Raw genomic sequence first — 27,017 nt, 5'->3', positions numbered from 1 at the left:
GTAGTAATAAAAGGGAGTCGAGACTAGAGACGACTTCACTAAGCAAATTAAGGAACAAAAAATGAAAACACTCGCAAATACTTGTGTATTCCTGCTTATAGTTATAGTTATGGTGCAATCTGCACCGACTGCACCTACACCCCCGCCATCAATCTCGCATTCAAAACTTGCATTTCAATGGCCAATCACACTCTGTTCTGCCGAAGATTGCTTAAAAGAAAAGTCGCCAGCACCAGAAGTATTCAAACTACACGGCCTTTAGCCAACAAATAATGAATGGACATCATCTTTAACTAATTGTTCGGGGGACAATTTCACTGCCAATCCCATACATTAGTTAAAGATGATGTCCATGCATTATTTGTTGGCTAAAGGCCGTGTAGTTTGAATACTTATGGTGCTGGCAACTTTTCTTTTAAGCAATCTTCGGCAGAACAGAGTGTGATTGGCCATTGAAATGCAAGTTTTGAATGCGAGATTGATGGCGGGGGTGTAGGTGCAGTCGGTGCAGATTGCACCATAACTATAACTATAAGCAGGAATACACAAGTATTTGCGAGTGTTTTCATTTTTTGTTCCTTAATTTGCTTAGTGAAGTCGTCTCTAGTCTCGACTCCCTTTTATTACTACACAATGCACACAAAGCTGTTATGTGTCATTATCAAATTATTACTACACAATGCACATAAGTCTGATCAACTTTAATGTAACATACTCCGTATTATTTTTCTCCTTGCTACTTGGGTTGTTATGTGTCATTATCAAATTATTAATCATTTGTACACTAACCACAATCTACCTTATATTCAAAAAATTTAAATAGACTATGGGACAAAATTATTTCCATCCTATATAGTTGTTTTTTTTTTTTTTTTTGGAATTTTTTACTATAGATTCTTGTTTACAATTATGATTTATATTAACACAAATTCTTGTTTATAATAACTATAGCTTTAATAAAGTGTTAACTTTAAGAATTTGAAGTTGACAATTATAGAGTAAATATTACTCCGTAATAGCTTTCAGTTGTTAATGTCTACGACCGGACCCGGCCTAAAAGAAACAGGATGTCAGATTTGACCTTGGACGACATAATATTTTAGCTCCTTTCAATCAATCAATTTTATATATTAAGTTCTGGCTAAATTTATCTTATTGACAAATAATATAGCTTCAATCAAATAAGTTTTTCTTTTTCTTTTCATCTTTTTTGTAAGCGGTTGAAACCGGTATATGTCACTATCCCAACATTTTTAAGAAAACCATAGAAGTTCCTGATTATATATAAGTAGCTAAATCAACTTATCATTAGAACGAAATTTATATTTTTTTAGAAATAGTGAAATGCAAAAGATATGAAAGTCCAGTAAGATGAGACTTTTAGGCTACTAAAGGAGTAAAGGCCATAATGGCCAACATGCCAAATAAGTAGGGTTGTGCACTTGTGCGGGATTCAAATTTCAAATACATTTTACAATAATAATAATAATAATATTATAATCGATCTTGTGATTTAAAATGGAGCTTCTTATTATTGTATGATATGTCGATATTACGAATGTATCTTAAACATATGATGTTTTATTAGAGTATACTTTCAATTATATCAATTAGAAATTTAGAATATAGGATAATTGATGGATGACAAGTAGTTGTATCTTCATGCTCATGGTGAATTGGTGACCCTCTCATTCCTCTTCGCTAGTGTTTTTCAGGTTAACTATTAAGGGGTGACATATTCAAGACGATGTTGCAATATCTCTTTGATTAAGAAACAATTCAAGCAAATAATAAGAATCGTAATGGTGAAGGCGCGGTTAAAGAGCTTGACGTTTATGGTTCATAATGTCAATTTGAGTTTAATCAACGGTCAAATCATCGCTCAACGGAATTAGGCTGACGCGATTTTGTATTTGCTTATTGTCGTAACTCGGAATCTCAAAACTTATCAACATATAACCGGGTTATATTTAAGAAGCATAGATATCAGAAGTATAAGCTCATTCTTCTTAGCCACGCGAAATTGTAAGCATTCTCAAATAAGTCTCCATGAAATGAAGTTGTAAACCCGTCCTCGCGCGCATCTTTCTTATGTAAATCCGTCCCCTTCCATGGTTAAGGTCTAGGCTATATGAGAGTGTAGGGAGGTATGGGTGATAGGTGAGAGAGAGATAACTTAGGGTTGAAGTGAAAAGGAACTGTCGAAATGAAATGAGACTTGCGAACTTGTATTTTATATTGACGCGTTGACAGCAGCTGTACTCGGTCGAGTACTCTCATACTCGGCCGAGTAAGCTCTACTCGGTCGAGTATTCACCCTACTCGATCGAGTGGTCCCTACTAGGTCGAGTAAACACTCATGTAAGACACTTATCTTCGCTTAGCCTTTCACCTATCCCCTCCTAAGGTCTTCCCTGGTCAAATAGTCGGTCAACAGAGTCCTTAAACATCGTGGGTATTACAATTAGTGTGTATATAAGATAAATATACTGCTTTTTTCTATATACACGAGTGGTATGATACTTGACCCGCCGCCGTGAACATAAGAGGGACAATGCCGTCTCATAAATGAGAATTTATGAAAAAAATTGATTGTCAAAAAAATAAGAATTGGTCTTTAATACATAGTTGGAATTTATTTTTTCGGAGTATATACTCCAATTTTGCAATCTAAGTTGGGAAATTATGGTTGAAAGTGGTTAAAGCACTAAGAAAAAATGTCATTTATTTACATAAAAGAGTCCATTAAGTGATAATTTAACCGTTAATTAAACTCAGATTATTGACTTTATGAACCCTAACTGTCAACCTCTTTAAATTAACCGCGCCTTCATCATTACGATTCTTATTGTTTGCTTGAAACGTTTCCTAAACAAAGAGATTTGCAACATCATCTTGAATATGTCATTTGATTATAGTTAATCCGGAATAAAACTAGTAAAAAGAAACGAGAGGGTCACTCGATTATAGTTAATCCTGAATAGAACTAGTGAAAAGGAGCGAGAGAGTCACAATGAGCATGAAGATACAACTATTTCTCATCCAGTCATTATCTATATTCTAATTATTAATATAATCGAAAGTGTACTCTATAGATACAAACATCATATATTTAACATACATTTGTAATAGTGTACTATAAGAAGTCCCATTTTGAATCACAACTAAAATGCATTTGAACCCCGCACAGGTGCACAACCCTACTTATGTAGTGTGTGTGTTTGACCTCACTTTTCAAAATATTTTTGGACCTAAAAATACTTTTTGGCCAAACACATCATATATTCAAAAGTTACAAATAATTTCTCAAATACCATATTTTTTTCCCATAAAAAAAGAAGTAACAATTTGTGTTTCTGATTCTTGAAAACTACTTTTGAAAAATTAAGCTTTAGAAACCAAAACAATTTGGTAACCTAAAAGTCTGATTTTACTAGACTTTCATAACCCTTGCATTTCAAAAATAGTAATCACTATTTTTAAAATATAAGTTCCGTTTCTTTACCTACTTACATAGTTTAGCCAGAACTTGATAGATAAAATTGATTCATCGAAAGGGGCTAAAAATATTATTTCCAAGATCAAATTTGACCTCTTGTTTCTTTTATTTCGGGTTCGGTCCTAAACACTAATAGGATTATTCTACATGGTAATCTTGTAGTTTTTCAAATTTTACATGGTAACCCTATTTTTCAGAAAGCACACATGGTAACCCTCAACTCTGTTAATATGCATTGCCGTGACTCTTAACTTTTTTTCCGTCAATTTTGTCTGTTAAGTATATGACGTGGCCAATTGAATTTTGAGATTTTCTACATGGTAACCCTCTAGTTTTTTAAATCCTACAAAAATAACTCTATTCATTTTTTTTACAAGAGAAACACTCTTGAAAATATCCCCTTAGTTTTATTTCAATAAAAAATACTCCCTTAGTTCATAAATTTATCATCCTTAGTACATTTTGCACTCGATTACTCCAAAAAACGTCACTGTTAATATCATCATCTCTTTAAGATATCATTACCATAAATTTCCAAAAATCGGGTTCAATAATTAACACAGAAATCCACTATTAAGTCCTTTAAAAATGAGTCTCCACTCCTTAATTTTACCCAACTTTATTGTGTCAATTTGTCGAATAATTGAATTAAGTCATTATTGTGTTTACAACATTTTCAATTTTGTCGTATTTGATGAGGTTTTGAAAGCAAAAGTTTATTAATTAGATTAACCCTATGAATTAATTTGGAATTGATTATTATAATGCTCGGAATAGAGTACTTTTACTTGGTGTTTAGAATATCTTATTAGGAATTTTTTGATATCGAACAAAGTTCTTATTGAATTTTTCGTTAAAAACTCGGTTAATTATAGGGTAATGAGGGTGGATATGACAATTTGGGAGTAATCGAGTAAAATTGTGAAAAAAAGATTGATTAAGGGATTATATTCTTATGCATATGTGATTTGTAGAAAAAGTGGGGTTAACTTGTAGAATTTTTAAAAATATGGGGTTACCTAGTAGAAAATCAGAAAATTCAATAGCCACGTCAGATACTTAACGGTCAAAACTGACGGAAAAAAAGTTCAGGGTCACGACAATGCGTATTAACAGAGTTCAGGGTTATCATGTGTGTTCTCTGAAAAGTAGTGTTACTATGTAGAATTTGAAAAAACACAGGGATACCATGTAGAAAAACCCTAAGTAAAAACTATTAATATTTATTTACTTCATAATTGTCAGCTTAAAATTATTAAAGTTAAAATTTTATTAAACCAATAAAATTATTAAACTATTAATAAGTAAAAACTATTAATATTTATTTACGCTGTGAATTCAGTCAGAGCCTGTCAGGATATCTATCTCCATAGTTTATACTCCCTCCTATTCTACATAACCGTCCCATTGTGAAAATGGCACAAGAATTAAGAAAGTGAGTTTAGACCACACAAAACGGACAATGGGACAGTTATGTGAATAGAGGGAAATGGAATTGAATTTGGACCACACAACACTTACCAAAAATAGACAATGGGACAGTTACCCGACTAGACGGAAATGGACAATGGGACGATTATCTGGAATAGGAGGGAGTATAAGACATGGTTACGATACAAATTGCACAACTAATTGGAGGTCTAACCTCTCAAGCTACCACTCACATTCAAGTCGTAACTATGAACCTCTTCAACATGCAAGAACAAACACAAGTCGATTTAGTTAAACTTACCTCGCTAGAGAGAACAAGCTCTGCACATAACTAAAATTATGACAAAATCTTATTCCTAAATCTTTCAAAGTGCATGTTGCAGGATCGTAGAGGTAGCCCTCTTCCTCTTCCAAAGAATTTCCATGTTGAATACTAAGGAGTAGATCACCGCACTCTCGAAATCTACATATACTAGATAAATCATTAAAGGATGGAATAGATGAAACTCTGACAACAAGCTGCCAAGACAAAACTACATGATCATCCTCTCGAAACTTGGTCACTATCCATAATTCACCATGACAATCTGAATTGTCTGTGGTATCTGTAATAACAACTGCAAGCGTCTCCTTGTACTTTCCTAGGGTTCCCGAGCCCATACAGCCGGACCATACTCGCCCATTCTTACTTCCCATATGTTCTATGTTACGGCAATCACTGCCATCTGGTAGTTCCGATTGCGTGAAAAGTTCCTTACTGAAATCGAAAGCTAAAATCACCAAAGAGTAGTTGTTGGCCGTGTCATTAGCAAGCCAATAATATACACCATTATTAAAGTAACCGTCTGTGAGCGAAAGACTAACGTTAAGATGAGAACGTGGAGCTTCTTTAACCTTCTTCCAAGAATTGGCCTTTAGCGAGTACAAATGGTATTCATAGACGTTGGGTTCAATACCAGCCCCATCAAAATCAATTACTCTCAAAATCTTAAAATCTAGAGATTGCAGATCAAATCCTAACCCAAGAATTCGGCCACAAAACTCTTCAGCCACTTTATTATCCGGCATAACTGGCCAACGAGGAACGTCCTTAAATTCTCTGGTGGCTGGATTCCACAACGCCAAACAAGTATTACCCCATTGAAGGCCAATAACACCGTTCACAATGCCCATGCATCTAGAAGCAAGTTTGAGTTGATATTCATTGGCAAAAGGAGGTGGAATATCGCGGTGGAAATCAGGGGTTACATTCAAAACAACATCATCAGCTCCATGTTTCGACAGAACAAAGAACTCGGTTTGCTCTTGCTCTGGTCCCGGATACGGCGGATAGTCAGTTGGTTTATCGAGAAAGAGAGGTAAGGTGGCATGATGAGCTATGTGCAGAGCATATTGAAAACGGTAATGTTTCAGGGCGAAAGCGTAGTCCCCAAAGAGAGCGTACCAGTGTTTACAAACACATTTCCATCTTAGCAAACATTTTACGGGCAGCCTCACGAGTATTTCCTCCTCCAATATATCATCAGGAAGGTTTCTAGTTGTTTCCATGGATTCGACAAAACAAATGATTTCCAATGTATCTTACTCAATTCCACAAAACAAATGGTTTCTAGTTGTTTCCATGGCCTCCGCGGCAATGCCTAGATTCAGATCATATAAAATTACTTTACAAAATAAATTAATTCCAATGTATCTTACTCGATTCAACAATTATTTCATTTTAATTTCACGAAACCATCAACAATAAAATCAAACCCATCAATTAAAACTCTCAATTGATTAATCAAATAACAATTGGGACCTTTCTCACAGCAGAAATTAATGTAATTACGAATTTAAATCCGTAACTGAAACTTTTGTACCATTAAAATCAAACAAAGAAAACTACGGATGTAATCAAAAGAATTAAAAGAGAAGACTGAAGAGTGAACCAACCTTATTTAATCAACAGCAACCAGAAGACCATTTCAGGACACCATTTTAGTCTTTAAGATGACCACCATTTCTGTGTTTAAGTAAAGGGTAATTTTATTTCCCTTAAATATATATCCACACGAAAAAAATATTCCCGAATTTACCATTTAAGACCGGCAAACCGGTAAACCGAGATGGGTTTAGGTCGGGTCCTTTCTAATTGGGTCAACGTTGGATTCGCAAAAAACTTGTTCAAACGGCATGGCCCAGGGCATTTCGGGTTCAGGACATTTTCGGGCAAACTATTAACGAGTTATTTATGTATAATAATCCGTTTGCAAAAATTGTTATTTGGGTCAAGTTATAGATTTCTGACCTTCACCTTGGCCTAGTACATATAAAACTATTGGGCTAGATAATTGCGACATAGTAGAATCGTAAAATCAAATGGGCTAGTGTAAAGGCTACATGTGATGGTCCGTTTAAAATTGTCCGATTTCTTAACTTATTTTATTGTGCGTTTAGAAAAGATGACGTTATTCTTACAGTTAATGTTCCCTACTAGAAGACAAACGAAATATTAAACACAAATTCTCATTATAGACGGACACTATCCGTCTATACGTATAGACGGATACCACTTCCCCTCACAAAATACCCATTTGCCATAAAGTGGGAAGCACATGGGGGTGCCCTACCTTGTCCCCCCTACCCATTTTATTAGAGGTCTTTACCCGTCTATTCGCCCCACCCGTCTATACCAAGACCTATTGAATATTAAATAAGCATTTTTGGGAAGTGCTAATAAATGAAAATCGCTTCATACCCAAGTTTTGTTAATTTTTTGTTTGCTATCAATATGAGTATTGCTTACTTTTATTGTCTTCGTGTGTCGACTGTGAAAATTGTTATTAGATTTCAACGCACACTGAGTGTTTTGGTAAATTTCTACCAATTTAGGGTTAAAGTGACCGCTCTTTTTAGCCTCGTGACGGGGGGTTAAATTATATGTGATTCGTGACGGAGTATGTATGCAATTAAGACGGAGTAGCGATACGAATAAAGTAAAGGACGAAATAAGGAAATAATGACACAAGAGATTTTGGTGACGCGGAAAACCCGATGTGGGAAACAACCGCGGGGGGAGTCGGAATCCCGCCAATATTCCACTATATGATAATCGGAGTACAGATGTAATATACAATGGACCCAAATCTGATGACGAATGATCCGTCTGGCACGTAATCGGGACAGACGATATACTAACAGGATGTGAAGGGCAATTTTGTGGGTTCATAGTGGTGTACGTAGGATTTGCAGCATGGCTTTAATGGTGTAGTAATTGAGGTAATCATTAGCCAATGATTAAGGGGAATCTTTGGATGATTTATAAGGTAATTTGTTTTATGCGTGGGTTGTGCACAGGAGGAAAGTTAGGTGGTATACGCCGTCTTGTGTGTGAATGAATCCCTTCTCTTGTTTGTCTTCTTTGTATTTATAGTGGATAAACCCTAGTGGGTTTATTAGGGTTCCCTACTCAATTACCTTGTTCCTCAAGGTAGAGTTTGGACTTTCCTTATTCAGAATACGACAATAATTAGGATTTCCTTGTCTTACTCGGGATCTTATTAATATCTTAGTCTAAGTCGAACTCTTCTTTACCTGCTGTCCTTTCCCGAATTATTCTGCTTCCAGGCCTACCTCTCTGGCTCGGTCCATGGGCCCGACTCCCCACGTATGTCATGGGTCCATTGCTTATTAATTACCCACTTATCTCGTGCCACGTAGCCTAGGCAAAATACGGTAATTTTGGCCCTAACAGTTGCCCCCAATTTCGCTTCTCAGCTTTGTTGAGGAGGGAAATTGATTCTTCAAGCTCTACCTGCTGTCGCTATTCTGCTATCGATAAACCGTTGTTATCCTTCTGGATTATGCTGCTATTTTGCTGGAAGGAGGTGCAGCCAACCTACTGTGATAGACCGATGGAACAGCATCGTCAAGCTCGATGGAGAAGTCTCATTGAATTCCGGAGCAAGTCGCCGGTCGCTTGCACGGATCCGACTCTCGTTAGATATACTTGAGATAATCCCCGCATCCCTACTCGTACCCATAGTTCGTATCTTGGCCTCGCTTGACTCTGTTGAATCGTACTCGCTATCCTTCAGAGATGATTTCGCTCTCCTTGGTTCACTGATCGGAAGTAGATGTAAGCTGATTTTTTTACCGATGTAGACTCGTGGGCTCTTGTTAATGACTTTTCAAGCGGACTCCAAAGCGGATTTTACCGGAGGATGCTCGTAACAATTGGTGGACTCTAGGAACCCGATGGTCGACGTTGGGATCCCGACGGTGGTGGTGGGAACCAGGACGGTGGTTTTGGGAACTGGGACGGCCGACGCTGGGAGCGATGGCTGGGAGCGTAATCCTGTTGGCGGATGCGGGGAATCGATGGCGGTTCGGGAACGGAAGCTGGCTCGGGAACCGGGACGGACGGGCGCTGGAGCGATGGCGGATGTCCGGGAGCCTGATGACGGATGTCTGGGAGCAGATGCCGGGAGCCTGATGGCGGATGTCTGGGAGCAGATGCCGGATGTCTGGGAGCAGATGCCGGAAGCCTGATGGCGGATGTCTGGGAGCAGATGCCGGGAGCCTGATGGCTGAATTTGGGAAACAGGTGGCAGATGCTGGGATCCAAACGACTGACGCTGGGAGCCAGATGGCTGGGTCTGGAACCTGGACGGCTGACACTGGGGACCAGAAAGCTGATGCTGGGAGCCAGGCGACTGACGCTGGGAGCCAGACGTCTGAAACCTGGGAAGCACTTCCCACCTGTCCTTACCATTCTGTTATCTGGTCACCAAGGGTGAATTTGGTGGTTGGAGCATTCGGCATAAGTTTGCTGTGCATTTGCTATGTAGGGGATACCTGCAAAATATTAGTAGCAATGCATGTGCATGCATGGACTCTCTAATGTATGAGGCAGACTATATGATGATTAGACAAGCTGTAGACTATCATATGTCGTGAATGCAATGTCAACCATGATTGTATGCTATGTCTCTGTCATTTCGTTTGTCTGGAGTTTAGTTCCCACTTTTGATTTGCCAGGAGGCTGACCTGGTTCCAGGTACACAGCCTCTGCCCCTGGTGGCAGATGTTTGATAAAATATTTTACCCATGACGTAAAATATTTTATCACTAGGGTTAGCTGACTGGAGCATACCTTCATTGAATGTTTCTGACTAACAAGGAATGTTGCGTTCCTTGTGGTTCCAGACGTTTGAAATCCGTGCGTGCACCCATTGATCTACGACATAGCTAGCTAAGGAATTACTGAGTTAACGTTAAGGTATGGGTGGTCTTAGTATGCCGAACCCTGCGCGCTACCTCGGCGTATGCTCTCCATGTGGCTTGACTTAAGATAAACGTCTCGCGGCCTCACATGGCAGGGGCTAGACCCTCAAAGTGTCCCTTATCTGACAAGCAACCAACATCAGTGTCAAAGCCTTTCTCCCTAGAAGCGTGAAAGATAACCAAATAGTACAAATACCTGGTGCTATCTCATGGTGTTCCAGAGCAACATCTAGATCCAGGAAGCCACACGGTACGTACCACTTGGGTTTTTAGAAAATATTTTGTTTTAAATAAAGACGAATAAATAAAAAACACAAAAACAAATTTTGAAACTAAAAAAGGACTCGATAAAATAAAAGATATTAGTAAAAAGGTTTTTGCTTCATGGACTGTTGAAAGGTACTCTGTACACTAAGGTTTTAGCATTTTGTCAGACAAAGTACGGTCGGGGATTATACAAGATTTGACCTTGCATGGTCATCAATCTGTACACCCTGTTATCTGGCGCTTTCAGCCTGTCATTGTTCTTTCCGATTGCAAGCGAATTTTTCAGCCTTGTGTTTTTTGGTATTTTCAAATATCCTTTATAGCACTAGGTCCTCTACTGGGAGAGTCCTGATTCTGACGTTGTTATCATATGCCTTTGCTTCTGATTGCTTGTACGATGTCATGCGTATGTGAGCACTTCTTAGTTCAACTATTGTGGCTCTTTCTTTTTGTTATCGTTCCAGGTTCTCAACATTGAGTTTGTTGTTTGACCAAGATTGCTCGATGGACTGTTGGCTTCTGGCTGTCGTGTGAGGGATGTAGTCTCTGCCCCCTGCATGACTTTCACGGCTTTGCTGTGGATGGCATGCAATATAATATGAGACCCATGCTTGCTTTTTACTTTCTTGCTGAGGGTAGTTTCATTTCCTCTTGTCATTTGTTATTTCATGTTCTGGTGTCCAGGGAACCAGGCTGGTTGTAGCATATGTTGTTGTGATTTTTCACTTTGGGAAGCTGATGCAAGGATGTGTTCTGCAGCATTATGGCTGCTGCCTGTCTCCTATATATTCAGGGTGCTAGGAGCTTTTATGTACCAGCGATACGTTGATTGAATTGCCCCCATGCCATTGATTCATGTCCTGCAAGCTGCTGACGGAGCTACCTGTCCTGCTGGCCCGACCTGTGCGCGGGGAGGCTGTTTCTGCAGGCCGAAAATTTGTTGCAGGGAGCGCTCTGCATTCTGCGTCCTGCGTCCTGCATCCTGCGTCCCGCATTCTGCGTCCTGCATTCTGCGTTCTGCATTCTGCGTCCTGCATTCTACATCCTGCGTCCTGCATTCTACATCTCGCGTCCCGCATTCTCGCATTCTCGCGCCCCACGTCCCGCATTCCCGCATTCTGCGTTATATCTTTGCGGGAGGAGCGATTTGATATGGGGAAGGAGTGGCAGGTTCTGGAGCCGAGTAACCACTCCCGGCTGGTAGGGAGATCTCCTGCAAGAAATTATTCTAATAGGGCCAGCAGATGGCATAGCCAACGACCTTCCAACGCTCAAGACAATAGTTATTCAAAATATAACAGGGGAACAAGATTACGAAGTTTATGAATTACTTTAAGAGCGACATATGAACATGAATCTTCTTGTTCTTTGTTTACCGATGGTTTAGCTCATGAATGATAAACATAAATGGTGAGATACCTAGCGTGGATGCTACCCACATGTTGTAAGGACGTCTGCCTCCAGGTTCTGGCCCCCGGCTGGGGACCTGTCTGGTTCCAGATATTTTCAGGTGCCTGACTCTCAGGGTCGCTGCAGGCTCGGACTATCGGGTTCCCTATTTGGTCCCCTTTCGGGGACCTGGGTACCAGGCCTACTCTTGTCCCTCTTATTGGAAATTCTGCTAGTCTGCCATGTACAACTCTGATTCCTATTTCCCTTCTAGGTTCCTGATATTTTCATCCACCTAGGTCTGGGTGCAGGACTAAAGTCAGGTGCTAGTCTAGCATGGTTTGTGACTTAACTGTCATTCGAGGTTCGATGTTCAGGTTGTGAACACTTAGGCGTATAGTTCAATTGGTCATTGTTTATTTATCCTAATAGCTCTAGCTTTCTCATATAGGCTTTCAGGGATAGTCAATTACCGCATGGATATGATGAGACTAAAATAAGAAAGCAATTTATAAAAAGCTGAAACAAGTGCAAGAAACTGTTTTTTCGAGTGATGTGTACCTGGTCTCTGCAGGATGCAGAGACTTATTGAGATAATATTCTGGGTTCCAGTATGACATAACTGATGTCTCGGTTACCAATAGGTATGGTAAACAGTCTTTGGGACCAGGAGCGGGAATCGATCACGGGGACTATACGTCATCGTGACCAAGGTTCTTCTAGTTCCGGGCTGGACGACAGTGGTGGTACTAAGGTTCCCCTGATTCTGACTTGGACAGCAGAGGTGGTACTAGGGTTCTCCTGGCTCTGCTCCCTTTGGCTGATGGCTCTTGTAAATGGGTTATGCAGAAGTCTGGCTCACTCTGGGTCCCGGCCTTCATCTGGTCTGCTGCTAGATTCTGGCTGCCTGGGTTGCTGGCGAAAGGGTTGTTGCGACAACTAATCCTGGTTATCGTTCGTGTCCGCTAACCGCTCGCTTCACGTTTCGCCTCCCCTGTGCTTCGCCTCGCTTCCTTTTGCATCCCGCTTCGATTTCGCTTCGGATTTCCGTTTCCGGGTTCCGCCTACTTCCCGCCTCCCGGAAGTTAAGAGGAGATAGTTGGTCGAAACTTCTTTTATTCTACCAGGTCTCGGCGTCTTGGGAACACGGTTCGGTGTCTTGATGAAATCGGCTCCCAAAAATGATGCTTATTGGGTCACCCACCCGAAAATATCGCCTGGTGAGGTCGGTTCCCTAAAATGCTTTTGAGGTCGCCGATGTTCCGAGCGAGCTAGTTCCTGCAAGAGAAGGTCAAACACAGCAAGGTAGAAAAGCTGGTGTAGCTGCTGCTGAGTAGAGAATCATGCTAGGAGGACCTCTCGTCTATCATGTTTGTGCTTTTGTTTATCATTGCCTGGCGACTTGGCCCTTTTGTATTTTGCTTTGTTTCGGGATTGTTCCCTAGATGTAGACTGGGTACGAAACTCGTTTTAGAAGCTTCTCATGAGCTGTTATCCTATGAGGGTGACAATTTGCTGGAATCTGCCTCCAAGGGCCTGGCGGACTGCGTGTTGATTACCGTTGTTGGTTCTTATATTCCGATTGCTTCTTTGCAAGCTTTGATAGTTCCTGCAGGACGCTCATTCTGGTTTGCCACTTGCTAGATTTGATCTTCTTCGTATCATGTAATCGTAGAACAAAGCGAGACATGCCATGTTAGTTTTATAAAATTCAAACAATTGACGATGAAGATTACCTGTGTACTCTGAATCTTTAGCACTGTTCGTTTTGGGTCTAGCTTACCCATGTTGACTAAGTTTATTGTATCCACCAGGGTTTTTCTTACGGTGTAGTTTCTATGTACGATGTTATGATAAGAGCATCATGGCGGTGTTTCTGAGTTTTAGGCGATTCCTTTTGTTTCTGGGGCATGCCTTTTTCGCCTTTGAGTATTTTAGGCTGTAAAGTTTTGATCCACCTGTTATCACGTAAATTATTCTAGCACAAATAGAGGTGTAAACGGTGGAACCTGACTCGTGGAGCATATTTTACTGGACTTGCCCCCACGTGATAACAGGTGGTGGCTCCTCCAGGTTTTCTGGACCTGCAAGAGGGTTAGAGACATGCAAAATAGTACCAAATATATTACCACCTAACGACACTCCTGCAGATGTCTGCTCCAGGGTCGCTGGTTAGTGTAGCTGTAGTGACACTTTGGTTCGCTTTGTCATTCGGTTCTTCTTTGGCCGAAAGTTCCGCAACAGGGAGGAATTTAGCTCCAACAGAACAGAACTACGAGATACGGTGTTACCTGATGCTTCCTCCATTCTAGTCATTGAGAGAGAGCGGCAGGATGCTAGGCATCTAGGTTATAGCCTGGCGTCTATGCTTCCCGGCAGCTCCGATTGTCTCTCCGCAACTTGCTTTCGAATTTCCATCCGGAGCACCAAAGACGACGTCTAGGGATATCTGGTCCAAAGATTCTGGAGGTCCTGATCCGCCCCCACTGGTACCTTTGAGTCCGTGACCCTCAGATCGAACATTCCCGCGGTCCATCTTCTGCTGGTACACTTGTTGCTGGTACGCTGCTGGTGGTTTCTGGTGCACTGACCATTCCTGCTCTGGTAGCTAGAGGTTGGAGGGACTCTGGCATCCAGATCTGCTATAGGACTCTAGAGGAACTCTGGGGAGCAGTTCTGCTGCCGGCATTTGGACGAATTCTGGGACCAGATCTGCTGGAGGACCCTGGGCAACTCCATGGACCAGATCAGCTGTAGGATTCTGGGGAACAACATGGACCAAATCTTCGGCTTTGGGGAGCAGGTCCACGGCTGATTTCTGGAGGCATTCTGGGAACCAGATCTTCGGCTTCGGAGAGCAGATCTACGGCTTCAGAGAGCAAACCTACTGCTGGATTCCGGAGGAATTCCGGGAACCAGACCTGCTGTCGGACTCAGGCTTCTGAAGGAACTTCGGGGGCCAGATCTGCTGCTGGACTTTGGGGCCAGATCTGCTGCGGGGCTTCTGAAGGAACTCGGGGACCAGATCTGCTGCCAGACTCTGGGGCCAGATCTGCTGCCGGTCTTCTGGAGGAACTTCGCGGACCAGATCTGCTGCCGGACTCTGGGGCCAGATCTGCTGCTGGACTTAGGGGCCAGATCTGCTGCGAGACTTCTGGAGGAACTCGGAAGGCCGATCACTGGCGGCTTCCGGGAGGGTCCCAGGAAGCAGATCTACTGCTGACTTCTAGCGGAGGATCCGGGAAGCGGATCTCTGCGGCTTCCGAGGAGGGTCCCAAGAAGCAGATCTACTGATGGCTTTCGGATGACTTCATGGACAGTGAGGAGATCTTTGCTCGCTAGGGGACATGGCGCCGAATACTGACTTTATGACAACTTGACTATAGAGATCGATCACCATGCCCCACGGTGGGCGCCAAACTGTTTTGGTAAATTTCTACCAATTTAGGGTTAAAGTGACCGCTCTTTTTAGCCTCGTGACGGGGGGTTAAATTATATGTGATTCGTGACGGAGTATGTATGCAATTAAGACGGAGTAGCGATACGAATAAAGTAAAGGACGAAATAAGGAAATAATGACACAAGAGATTTTGGTGACGCGGAAAACCCGATGTGGGAAACAACCGCGGGGGGAGTCGGAATCCCGCCAATATTCCACTATATGATAATCGGAGTACAGATGTAATATACAATGGACCCAAATCTGATGACGAATGATCCGTCTGGCACGTAATCGGGACAGACGATATACTAACAGGATGTGAAGGGCAATTTTGTGGGTTCATAGTGGTGTACGTAGGATTTGCAGCATGGCTTTAATGGTGTAGTAATTGAGGTAATCATTAGCCAATGATTAAGGGGAATCTTTGGATGATTTATAAGGTAATTTGTTTTATGCGTGGGTTGTGCACAGGAGGAAAGTTAGGTGGTATACGCCGTCTTGTGTGTGAATGAATCCCTTCTCTTGTTTGTCTTCTTTGTATTTATAGTGGATAAACCCTAGTGGGTTTATTAGGGTTCCCTACTCAATTACCTTGTTCCTCAAGGTAGAGTTTGGACTTTCCTTATTCAGAATACGACAATAATTAGGATTTCCTTGTCTTACTCGGGATCTTATTAATATCTTAGTCTAAGTCGAACTCTTCTTTACCTGCTGTCCTTTCCCGAATTATTCTGCTTCCAGGCCTACCTCTCTGGCTCGGTCCATGGGCCCGACTCCCCACGTATGTCATGGGTCCATTGCTTATTAATTACCCACTTATCTCGTGCCACGTAGCCTAGGCAAAATACGGTAATTTTGGCCCTAACACTGAGTATTGTGAAGCGTGCTATTAGGCATCTAACTTGTAAATGTTCATCTGGTGGTCTAAACAACGAACCAAACCAAACAAGACCATGGCGTGACTACAAACAACAGACGAGACCACCGTTAACAATTTTCACAGGACCAGACTATACAGAATTTAATGACATCTAGTCATGGTCAGGTGTTGATGTCAGTTTCATCTTTGGTCCGGTCTAGGACTGAACCCAATGAACCATAGACGCTTATTTCAATAATACTATGAAACAACAACAAATCTCCAATCAGATGAATATTAAGCAAAACATTACCTCAGGTCCTCAATATCAAGCGATGTTGTAAAACACTTTAATTGTAGCTGACTAATGAGGTAAATCAGGTCATGTTGTGCTTTATTCGTTTCACACAACATTACAAACGATTGGTGTACTTTTTACTCAATAAGTCTCCATGGGTTCTTTATGCTTCGGTTTCACACAAATTTTAGCAGTAGCGAGATGGAAAAGGTCACTAGCTTGCACTCACAAATTTGCCTGATAAGTACGTGTAAAGAACCTAAACGAGAAATCTAAAAAGGTTTGCTTCTATGTACTTTTAGAGCCCTTTCAACAAAAGAAACCAACCAGTGAACTTTGAAACAAATGCTTCTTAGATCAGACAGTGTGGAGTTTAAGTAATCAGCTTGGCTGTCACTCAAGGACTGGACTGGGTTGTCCTCGAGTATTTGTACCATAGTGGCCAGCGACTCCAACGCCCTGGCAACTATATATGTCACCACTACGCACAATGCTGTCTTTTATTATGTTCCCATGGTTCCGCCAGATCTTTTGCAAGGTTGTGACTAAATCAGACCTTATATCAAGTCCTTCAAATTTGGTAGTTGCAGTTGTTAAGTTTATCGATCCGGTACTTAAGAGGGGGATGGGGTGAATTAAGTACCTTTTAAAAATTAAAGCGAAATTAAAGCAAAAGGTCGTTCACGAATTTCCTTCTGAAACAATACACAGGCTAATTGAACAGTCTCGGTGACTGTTCAAAACAATCAGAGTTGTGCTGTATTGTACGTTTGAGTAAATACGTGAATAAAAAGGAAAAACAAATAAAATCAAAGGCAAACGAAATAAAAGAAAGCAAGAGACACACGATTTTTAACGTGGTTCGACCTACTCTCTAAAGGTCTACGTCCACCCTCTCTCTTATTATTATTTCCTTTATAACCAAACTCGATTACAAAGAAAACCCCCACGATCAACCCCGATCGTGCGACTCAAGTACAACCCCGTACCCCAAAAAGCACTCTCTCACAAAAGAAAGATTACAACACACTTTGTCTCCTTATATGGTTCAACAATTTAGAACAATGGAGAACAAATATAGTCTTATGAATATAAGAACTTAAGCACACAAGGATGGTTCACAAGACACGAAAATTATTTTGCAAAAAGAATTTTATTAAGAAACACACGTGAAAAGTATTTTGCAAAAAGCTGTAGATGTAAAATGTCAAGCTCTCAATTTCGGTTGTCTTCAATGACTGATCTGCTGGAAAATTATATAGGAGATTTGTTTGGTAGCAAACCCTATATTTTTGGTAAAGAGATAAAGCAAATAAAATCTTTTAGAATAAAATATTTCCAAAAAATAATTTGACTTATCTTGCAAGATAAATATTCCAACTAATTTCAAAAGATATATTTTTCTTCAAAACAACCAGAAGGTTCTTAAAAATATCTTAGCCAAATTTTGTTCAGAAAACATTTTATTCGAAATCCTTCTTTGCCAAATAAAATCAGTCACGTGTTCTTCATTCAGTGTTATGAACCATTCTGAACTGAACAGTCTGCGTAACTGTTCAGAACATACGAGTGAGCTTAAGAACCACATTCTTACATTAATGCTAGACAAAGACGGACATATGAACGTGATAGCTTCCATCATCTTTGATCAACATAGTCCAGACCTGCAACATCAAAAGTCTTGCCAAAACGATAGTTGAGAAGGAACAAAGGATTGGGAACTTGTCATCATCAAGAACCATAGCTCAACAAATTCCCCCTTTGATGATGGCAAGTTCCTTAAAAATTTCCCCCTTAACAAAAGCATAAAAACATTTGACAGTACAAGACAAAGTAGAATTAGAGAACATTCACAGGAAAAGCATAAAGAGATTAAAGAGATCAGTCTAACATAAGCCATAAACCATAAGTCTAGAAAAGCATAAAGAGATCCTCACACATAGAGCAAGGTCTAATACTAAGCAGCTAGTAGTGCAATAAGTCCCTACATCTTTCCCCCTCTTGACATCATCAAAAGGAGAAAGAGGCGCAAAAAGGAATGACAAAATAACCACAGTCAGAGATACATGCGCAGCTACCGGACACAGTCCAAAGACATCATCATAATAAGTACAGACCATCTAAGAGAGTATCAAAATGTATCCAGCAAGAAAACATGGCAAAAGAGACAGGTTAAAAGGGTAGTAAGGCAAGGCTAGGGGTCAAGCAAGGCTAGGACCCGGTCAATTTTGGAGTGAAGAGAGGCATTTCCAGCTTCTAAATTTGCGACCCGAGTATCAAGAGCCGCAAGACCATTATCAACCGAATCTGAGTGACTAACCACATCCTCCGTGAGATTGTTCACCCGAGAATTGAGCACCTCAATGCCCCCTGTACCAGCACTGTTGATATCTACATCAGCCGGATGTCCACCAAGACTGACCAAATGACCCCCAACTTCTTCCAACTGCATCTGTCTCAATAACCCATCACGCATTTCATCACGCATAGCAAGCCCAAAACTCTTATCCGTCAAGAGACCTAGTTCTTGAAACACATAAGATAGCCACATCCCATAAGGCAGAGGATGAACTTCTTCCGACCCTTGAACCATTTCCGCAATAGACCGAATATGATGAAACATGATATTGGGAAGACTCAATGGAAGTTGTTTAAACAAATGATATAAAACCAAGAGATCAGCAAGCAAACAACTACCACGGGTGTCTTTACGCGGAGTTATAGTTCGACGGACACAATTAAACATGAACTTTTGTTCAGCAGTAAAAGTTCGTGGCGAGATATTGATACGGGCATCAGATGTAACAGTATTGTCAAAGAACTGTAAGACTTCCAATTTACTAACATAGGACAACCCAGGCCAAGTATTCTTATCAACCTGACCAAAACCTGCAATAGGCACTTGAAACATATCGGCCAGGTCCTGAGGGTGAAGAACCAAAGTGTGACCATTTATCTTGGCCGTGAGCATTTTACAGGTCGTATTAACAGTGACAGTCTGATAAAATTGAATAAGTTCTGGAACATAGAGAGGACATGTCATACCGAAAAGTGGAACCCAGTTCTGGATCTCGAGAGCGGCAAGAAAGAATCCAACTGATTCCTTTTCCACAAGCCACGAAGTAGGATAGTATCGACCCGACATGAGCGGATAATCAAGCAACCGATGACACGACGCAGTTTCTTCATCATCTAACCCCAAAGCATCAATAATACGCAGAACCCGGTTGCGATTTAAGGTCGAGTAAACCGGTACTGTATTGCTCGTACTTGGGGCACCTTCATCGGCATTGTCAGACGGATCCGAATCACAACCCCGTTTCCGCTTCAAATTTTTCTTTGCACCCGCAACTTTACCAGCAGAGAAAACTCGAACTTTCTCCAATCGCTTATTATACGCCTTTTCCCAACTCGGCATGGACTCCTTGGAGTTCGTGTTTAAAGGGCGTTTAGAAGCAGACCCCTTCCCTTTAGCCAAACCAACAAGAGTTTCCAAGCTTGTATGGAGATCATCAACCCAAGTGTCCTCGGATTCCGCCTCATCATCTTCGACAATCGGGACCTCGGTTTCAACATCCCCTTTTCTTGCTTTTCGAATCAAAACGCCTTTCCCCTTTTTATTGGGTGGAGAAGATGCAAGCAAAGGTTCCTCGGCAACATCATCGACGGCGGCCGGAATTAGGTTCCCAGATTTGGTTGCATGTGGTTTCTTGGACCGGGTATTGACCGAAGTCGTCAACAAGCTAGGTTTAGATTTAGGATTGGGTGATTTTTTGGTGGTTTTGGGAGAGATAACGGGTGAGATGGTTGTTTCCGGTGAAGTTTCGGGTTCGGATTCGGTTTCTTTGTGTCGGGTTTTGGATCGGGTGGTAGTGGGGGCTGGAACAACGGGTTTGGGAACGACCTTTTCAATGGCGGCCGTGAGCTTGGGTTTTGTGGGTTTTTTCGGCATTGTTAGAGCTTGAAGAGGATGGGTGTGTGTGGTTTATGGTAGGTGGGGTAATAATTGTGGGGGTTTTATGTGGATGAGGATGGTTGTAATTTATGAGGAGAGGGTTAATTGGCTAGGTTTATTGAGGAGACGGCGGGAAGGTTCTAGAGGGGTAGGAGTTTTGTCTTAAGTGGGTAATCTATTTTTGCCATAAGACTCGCATGAATACGAACGATAACATCTCAAAAATAAATCAACTTATTACTAGTCTAGATGAAAACACCAACTAGAGTAAATCGCACTAAGTTCAATAATCGTAAGACACATTGTCAAAACAAAACGCCTGAGTCTCAATTCTAGTCAATCATTTAGGGGATCAATTTAAGGACAATAGAGACTATGAGCTACTATTCAAGAGACCCAATTCTAATCGGATTTTCTCAAATTGTTCTCTAGCCAAAGGTTTAGTGAAAATATCCGACAACTGATCTTCTGTTATACAAAATTTTAAGCTTATGTTCTCTTTTTCCACATTATCGCGAAGAAAATGATGACGAATGTCAATATGTTTTGTCTTGGAGTGCTGAACGGGATTTTTAGAAATATTAATTGCGCTAGTGTTATCACAAAGAATTGAATGGGAACACAATTAATGATCATACCGTAATCCCGCAGCTGTTGTCTTACCCATAGTATTTGAGCACAACATTGAGCAGCAGCAACATATTCACTCTCAGCCGTAGATAGAGCAACCGTATTTTGTTTCTTGGAAGCCCAAGAGATAAGACACGGTCCTACAAAGGTGGCAATACCAGATGTGCTCTTTCTTTCTACTGAGCAACCTGCATAATCTGCATCTGAATACCCCGTGAGAGTGAAATTGCAGTCCATAGGATACCATAAGTATAAATCCTGGGTACTAATCAAATACCGAAGAATGCGTTTTACAGCTGTTAGGTGTGATTCTTTGGGATTTGATTGAAACCGGGCACACAAACATACACTATAAAGAATATCCGGACGACTAGCTGTGAGATATAAAATAGAGCCTATCATACCTCGATACACCTTTTCATCTACACTTTTACCTTTTTCATCTCTGTCAAGTTTGAGTGTAGAACACATAGGTGTAGGAAATGGATTAGCTGTAGTCATACCAAATTTCTTTAGCATCTCCTTGATGTATTTTCTTTGATGGATCATTATGCCATGTGTGGTTTGCTTTATCTGAAGACCCAAAAAGAATCCTAGCTCGCCCATCATGCTCATCTCGAACTCCGATTGCATAAGATTGGAAAAATATGCACATAAAACATCATTAGTTGCTCCAAAAATGATATCATCTACATAAATTTGAACAACTAATAAGTCCTCCTTCACCGGTTTTAAAAATAGTGTTTTGTCAACTGAACCTCTTTGAAAACCATTTTCAATAAGGAACTTTGATAGTCTATCATACCAAGACCTAGGTGCTTGTTTAAGACCATAAAGTGCCTTATCTAATTTATAAACATGATTAGGAAAATTACTATCTAAAAAACCGGGAGGTTGTTCAACATATACTTCCTCTTGCAAATAGCCATTAAGAAACGCGGTCTTAACATCCATTTGAAAGAGTTTGATACCCATATGAGCGGCAAAAGCAATAAGGAGACGAATGGCTTCAAGTCTCGCCACTGGTGCAAATGTTTCATCGTAATCAATCCCTCTCCGTTGATTGTATCCTTGCACGACAAGTCTAGCCTTGTTTCTCACAATCACACACCGCATCATCCAATTTGTTTGAAATACCCATTTCGTTCCTATGACGGAACGATCTCTTGGTCGTGGTTCCAAGTGCCACACCTTGCTTCGTTCAAATTGGTTAAGCTCCTCCTGCATAGCAATAACCCAATCAGGATCAGTTAAAGCATCATTAATGTTAGAGGGTTCTAATTCTGATAAGAATGAATAATGGGCACAAAAATTTCTTAAAGAAGATCTAGTTTTGACTCCCTCATGAATGTCAGTCAAAATGTTATCCATTGGATGTGAACTTTGATGCTTCCAACGTCGAGGAATAAATGTTTCTATTTCTGGTGTAGATTGAACGGTACTGGGTTCTGTTTGATTCTGCTCGTCATTCATAGCTTCAGATTGAACAAGATCGGGTCTGTTCGATTCTCGCTCAACATCTCGTATTTGTCTTTCTTGACGAATTTGAGCTCGGAGGCCTGATTTGTCTCATTAGACCGTGCGGTGTCTGTTCGTAGACGCCTGAACTTGGTGATTTTCAGATCGGACGGTTCGTGTTCTGTTCATTTCCCCCGAATTCGTGGACTGTTCTGCACCTGTTCCTTCCAACGATGAGGGATTCTCCTCTAGTTCAGGTGGATCATCTCTTATAAATCCAATCTCAAAGTCATCATCATCCTGCAATTCAGCGTTAAGCACATTAGTTTCATCAAAGATTACATGTACACTTTCCTCAAAACACATAGTTCTTTTATTGTAAACTTTATAGGCCTTGCTTTCGTTTGAATATCCAATGAAAACCGCCTCATCGCTTCTTGGATCAAATTTTCCCAAATTATTTTTGCCATTGTTGTGAACATAACATTTTGATCCAAAGCAGCGGAAATGTGAAATGTTTGGCTTTCGCCCATATAGAAGCTCATAAGGCGTTTTCTTATGGATAGATCTAATAGCAACACGATTACGAATATAACAAGCTGTATTCACAGCTTCGGCCCAAAAGTTTCTAGGTAGCTCGCTACAAAGTAACATGGATCTTGTCATATCCTCCAAGGTTCTATTCATTCTTTCCACTACACCATTTTGTTGCGGTGTTCTAGGAGCAGAAAAGTTATGATCAATGCCATGTTCCCTGCAAAAAGATATAAACGAATCATTCTCAAATTCTCTTCCATGATCGGTTCTAATGGAGATCAATTTGTGACCGAGTTTGTTTTGGAGTTTCTTAATCAAAACTTGGAATTCTTCAAAAGTTTCACTTTTAGCATGTAAAAATAAAGTCCAAACAAACCGTGAATAATCGTCCACTAGAACACATACATAAAGACTTCCACCTCGGCTTCTAATCCTCATCGGACCACACAAATCCATGTGAATGAGTTCTAGAGGCTTGGTGGTGCTAACAACCCTTTTAGATTTAAAAGAACTTCGGACATGTTTGCATCGAGCACAAACATCACAGACTCCATCAATTTCAAACTTCATAGAAGGTAGACCTTCCACTAAATCGAGTTTGTAAAGTTTGTTTAGAGATGAAAAGCCAACATGTCCAAACCTCTTATGCCATAAATTAGGATCGTTTTGCAATACCGACAAACATTTAATGGTTTCTCTAGGAATGCTTCCTAAATCAGCCACATAAATGTTATTGACTCTCTTACCTTGAAGAACAATTTCATTCGTACTTTCTTTGATTACATAACAAAGGTTTGCATGAAATTCAACTTTATTTCCTTTGTCACATAATTGAGAAATACTAATCAAATTGTGTTTGAGACCCTTTACAAGCAAAGACATCATCAATGGAATGTGAAAGAGACTTACCGACTTTACCAATACCAATTACTTCACCTTTTTTGTTGTCTCCAAATGTCACATTTCCACCGTCGTAGGCCGATAATGAGAGGAATTGGTTTCTATTACCTGTCATGTGTCGTGAACATCCGCTATCAAGATACAAACGGCTGCCTCCTCTCATATGGCCCTGCAAAAGAGATTTAGTTAGATGATTTAGGAACCCAAACAAGTTTGGGTCCCTTCTTATGACGAACAGTATCTAAAACATCTTTTCTAATCCACATTTTCTTAACAACTCTTATGTTTCGATCCAAATGACCTAAGCGTTTTTTACACGCATTAAATACGTGACCTGTGTGTCCACAAAATTTGCAAATAGTGTATTCAGGTAGACCCACGTACTTAGGCTTGTGAAAATCTCTCTCGATGGGTTTAGATCTTTTAATCTCAACAAGATCGACGTCGATCTGAATTGAACGATCGGGAGGAGTGTTTACTTTCTGTTCGGGGATCCAGATAAAGACGATATTGAGAACCGCCCTGTCTGAAATCAGAACGTGAGTCATAGCCTAATCCAAGTTTATTGTTGTTCTTAGATTGATTGACTAGAAAATCTAGGACGGTAGTACTACCTTCCCATTTAGCAACTACATTTCTTGCATTACTTAAATCAGTTTCAAGATTGTTGACAACTACGAGCAAATTTTTATTCTTAGCAAGAAGAGAATTATAGTCGTTATTAAGTCTATCAAACTTAGAACACATTTCAGAGTAAGAGGTTGAACTAGTAATATGCAATTTCTTAATTTCATCTAGTTCATTTGTTAAGACGTGGATTTTGTTAACAAGAGACTCATTTTCTGCAGTGAGATCTGATTGAACAGTCTGATCGACTGTTTGTTTCTATATATTCTTCAGATTTCGTCTTAACTCTATATTCTCCTCCGCAATACTTTCAATTTCAGATTGTATAGCCTCAAGACGTTTGTTTGGTTCATAACTTGTATCCAAAGTCTCATCAAGCAATCTTACAATTTTTTCTTTAGACAAAGACCTAATCTTAATTTTGAGATTCGAGAGATTTACCTCATCTTCAGATTCGCTATCCGATGCATCAGAGTGAGCCATGAGACACCTTAGGGAGTCGTCATCCCTTCTTCGTTGATATCTAGGCTTGTAGGTAGTTCGTAGGCAGAATTTTTCTTCTTTCTCGTTTTCAGAGGGTTCCTTGTCCTCTGAGTCGGACTCACCCCATACAGCAGCTATCATTGCATGTTTGTACTCCTGCTTAGACTTTTCACGCTTATCCTTAGCTTTTTCTTCTTCCCATTTAGGGCAATTTCGGATCTGATGATCCCGTTCACCGCATTTGAAACATCCCATTCTAGAAGTAGAACGAGATAAGGAAGATGAGGAAACAGATTTCTTTGGTTTATAACTTTCGAACTTTCCTTGATTTTGCTTTCTAATTATTTTGGCAATTCTTTTAGACAGCAAGGCAACTTCCTCCTCAAGATCATTTTCATTATCACTTGAGACGGCATTCAAGGCCAGACCCTTAGCTTTGGGTTTCTCTTCGGCATCATTGTCAAGTGTTATTTCGTGTGCCATAAGAGATCCCATTAGAGCTTCATAGGTAAGAGTGGCTAAGTCTCTACACTCTTCAATGGCCGTGACTTTTCGCCATTTCTGGTAAGACTTCTTAAAATTTTACGGACAATGTCCTCGGTTTCAAATTGTCGACCAAGATTTGAAAGTTCGTTAGTTATACTTGAAAAACGTGAAGACATGCTTTTTATGGGTTCATCCTCGTGCATTCGAAGTTTTCATCTTTGTTGCATTAAGAGATCAATACGTTGTTTCTTTACTTGCACGGTCCCCTCATAGGCTAGTGATAAACTATCCCAAATTTGTTTGGCCGTTTTACATCCTGCAATCCGACTAGTTTCTGATTCGCCAATTCCGGATTGCAGGAGTGATATGGCCCTAGCATTCTTCTCCGCCTTTTTGTAATCATCGGATGTGTAGTCCTTGGGCGCTTTTGCACTAGTCACACCATTAGCATTGGTGGTAGTGATAGCAAGAGGACCATTTTCGATGATTACCCAACATTCGTAATCTGTTCCTTGTATGAAGTGCATCATACGATTTTTCCACCAGCCATAGTCCGTGCCATCAAAGACAGGACATTTGACAGATTTGGAATTCATGATAAAATAAAGTACAAACGAATAAACTCAAAAAGGATCAAACTCTTTACTGTAAGGCAATCAAGAGCACGAGGCTCTGATACCAATTGTTGAGTTTATCGATCCGGTACTTAAGAGGGGGAGGGGGTGAATTAAGTACCCTTTTAAAAATTAAAGCGAAATTAAAGCAAAAGGTCGTTCACGAATTTCCTTCTGAAACAATACACAGGCTAATTGAACAGTCTCGGTGACTATTCAAAACAATCAGAGTTGTGCTGTATTGTACGTTTGAGTAAATACGTGAATAAAAAGGAAAAACAAATAAAATCAAAGGCAAACGAAATAAAAGAAAGCAAGAGACACACGATTTTTAACGTGGTTCGACCTACTCTCTAAAGGTCTACGTCCACCCTCTCTCTTATTATTATTTCCTTTATAACCAAACTCGATTACAAAGAAAACCCCCACGATCAACCCCGATCGTGCGACTCAAGTACAACCCCGTACCCCAAAAAGCACTCTCTCACAAAAGAAAGATTACAACACACTTTGTCTCCTTATATGGTTCAACAATTTAGAACAATGGAGAACAAATATAGTCTTATGAATATAAGAACTTAAGCACACAAGGATGGTTCACAAGACACGAAAATTATTTTGCAAAAAGAATTTTATTAAGAAACACACGTGAAAAGTATTTTGCAAAAAGCTGTAGATGTAAAATGTCAAGCTCTCAATTTCGGTTGTCTTCAATGACTGATCTGCTGGAAAATTATATAGGAGATTTGTTTGGTAGCAAACCCTATATTTTTGGTAAAGAGATAAAGCAAATAAAATCTTTTAGAATAAAATATTTCCAAAAAATAATTTGACTTATCTTGCAAGATAAATATTCCAACTAATTTCAAAAGAT

General features: G+C 40.4%; 1 protein-coding gene across 1 annotated transcript; it reads right to left on the bottom strand.

Moving 5' to 3' along the window:
- Window positions 1–5,044: 5,044 nt before the first annotated feature.
- On the bottom strand, window positions 5,045–6,954 carry LOC141611293 (F-box/kelch-repeat protein At3g23880-like). The gene is made up of 2 exons (XM_074429805.1): window positions 6,866–6,954; window positions 5,045–6,570 (listed from the first exon to the last, which is right to left on the bottom strand). Exon 2 carries the CDS (start codon window positions 6,476–6,478, stop codon window positions 5,228–5,230), a length of 1,251 nt encoding a protein of 416 aa, XP_074285906.1. The 5' UTR covers window positions 6,479–6,570; window positions 6,866–6,954; the 3' UTR covers window positions 5,045–5,227.
- Between the last annotated feature and the right edge of the window lie 20,063 nt (window positions 6,955–27,017).

The sequence above is a fragment of the Silene latifolia genome, chromosome 11, assembly GCF_048544455.1.
Source record: "Silene latifolia isolate original U9 population chromosome 11, ASM4854445v1, whole genome shotgun sequence".
NCBI lineage: Eukaryota > Viridiplantae > Streptophyta > Magnoliopsida > Caryophyllales > Caryophyllaceae > Silene > Silene latifolia.
This window is presented reverse-complemented; position numbering and strand designations above follow the sequence as displayed.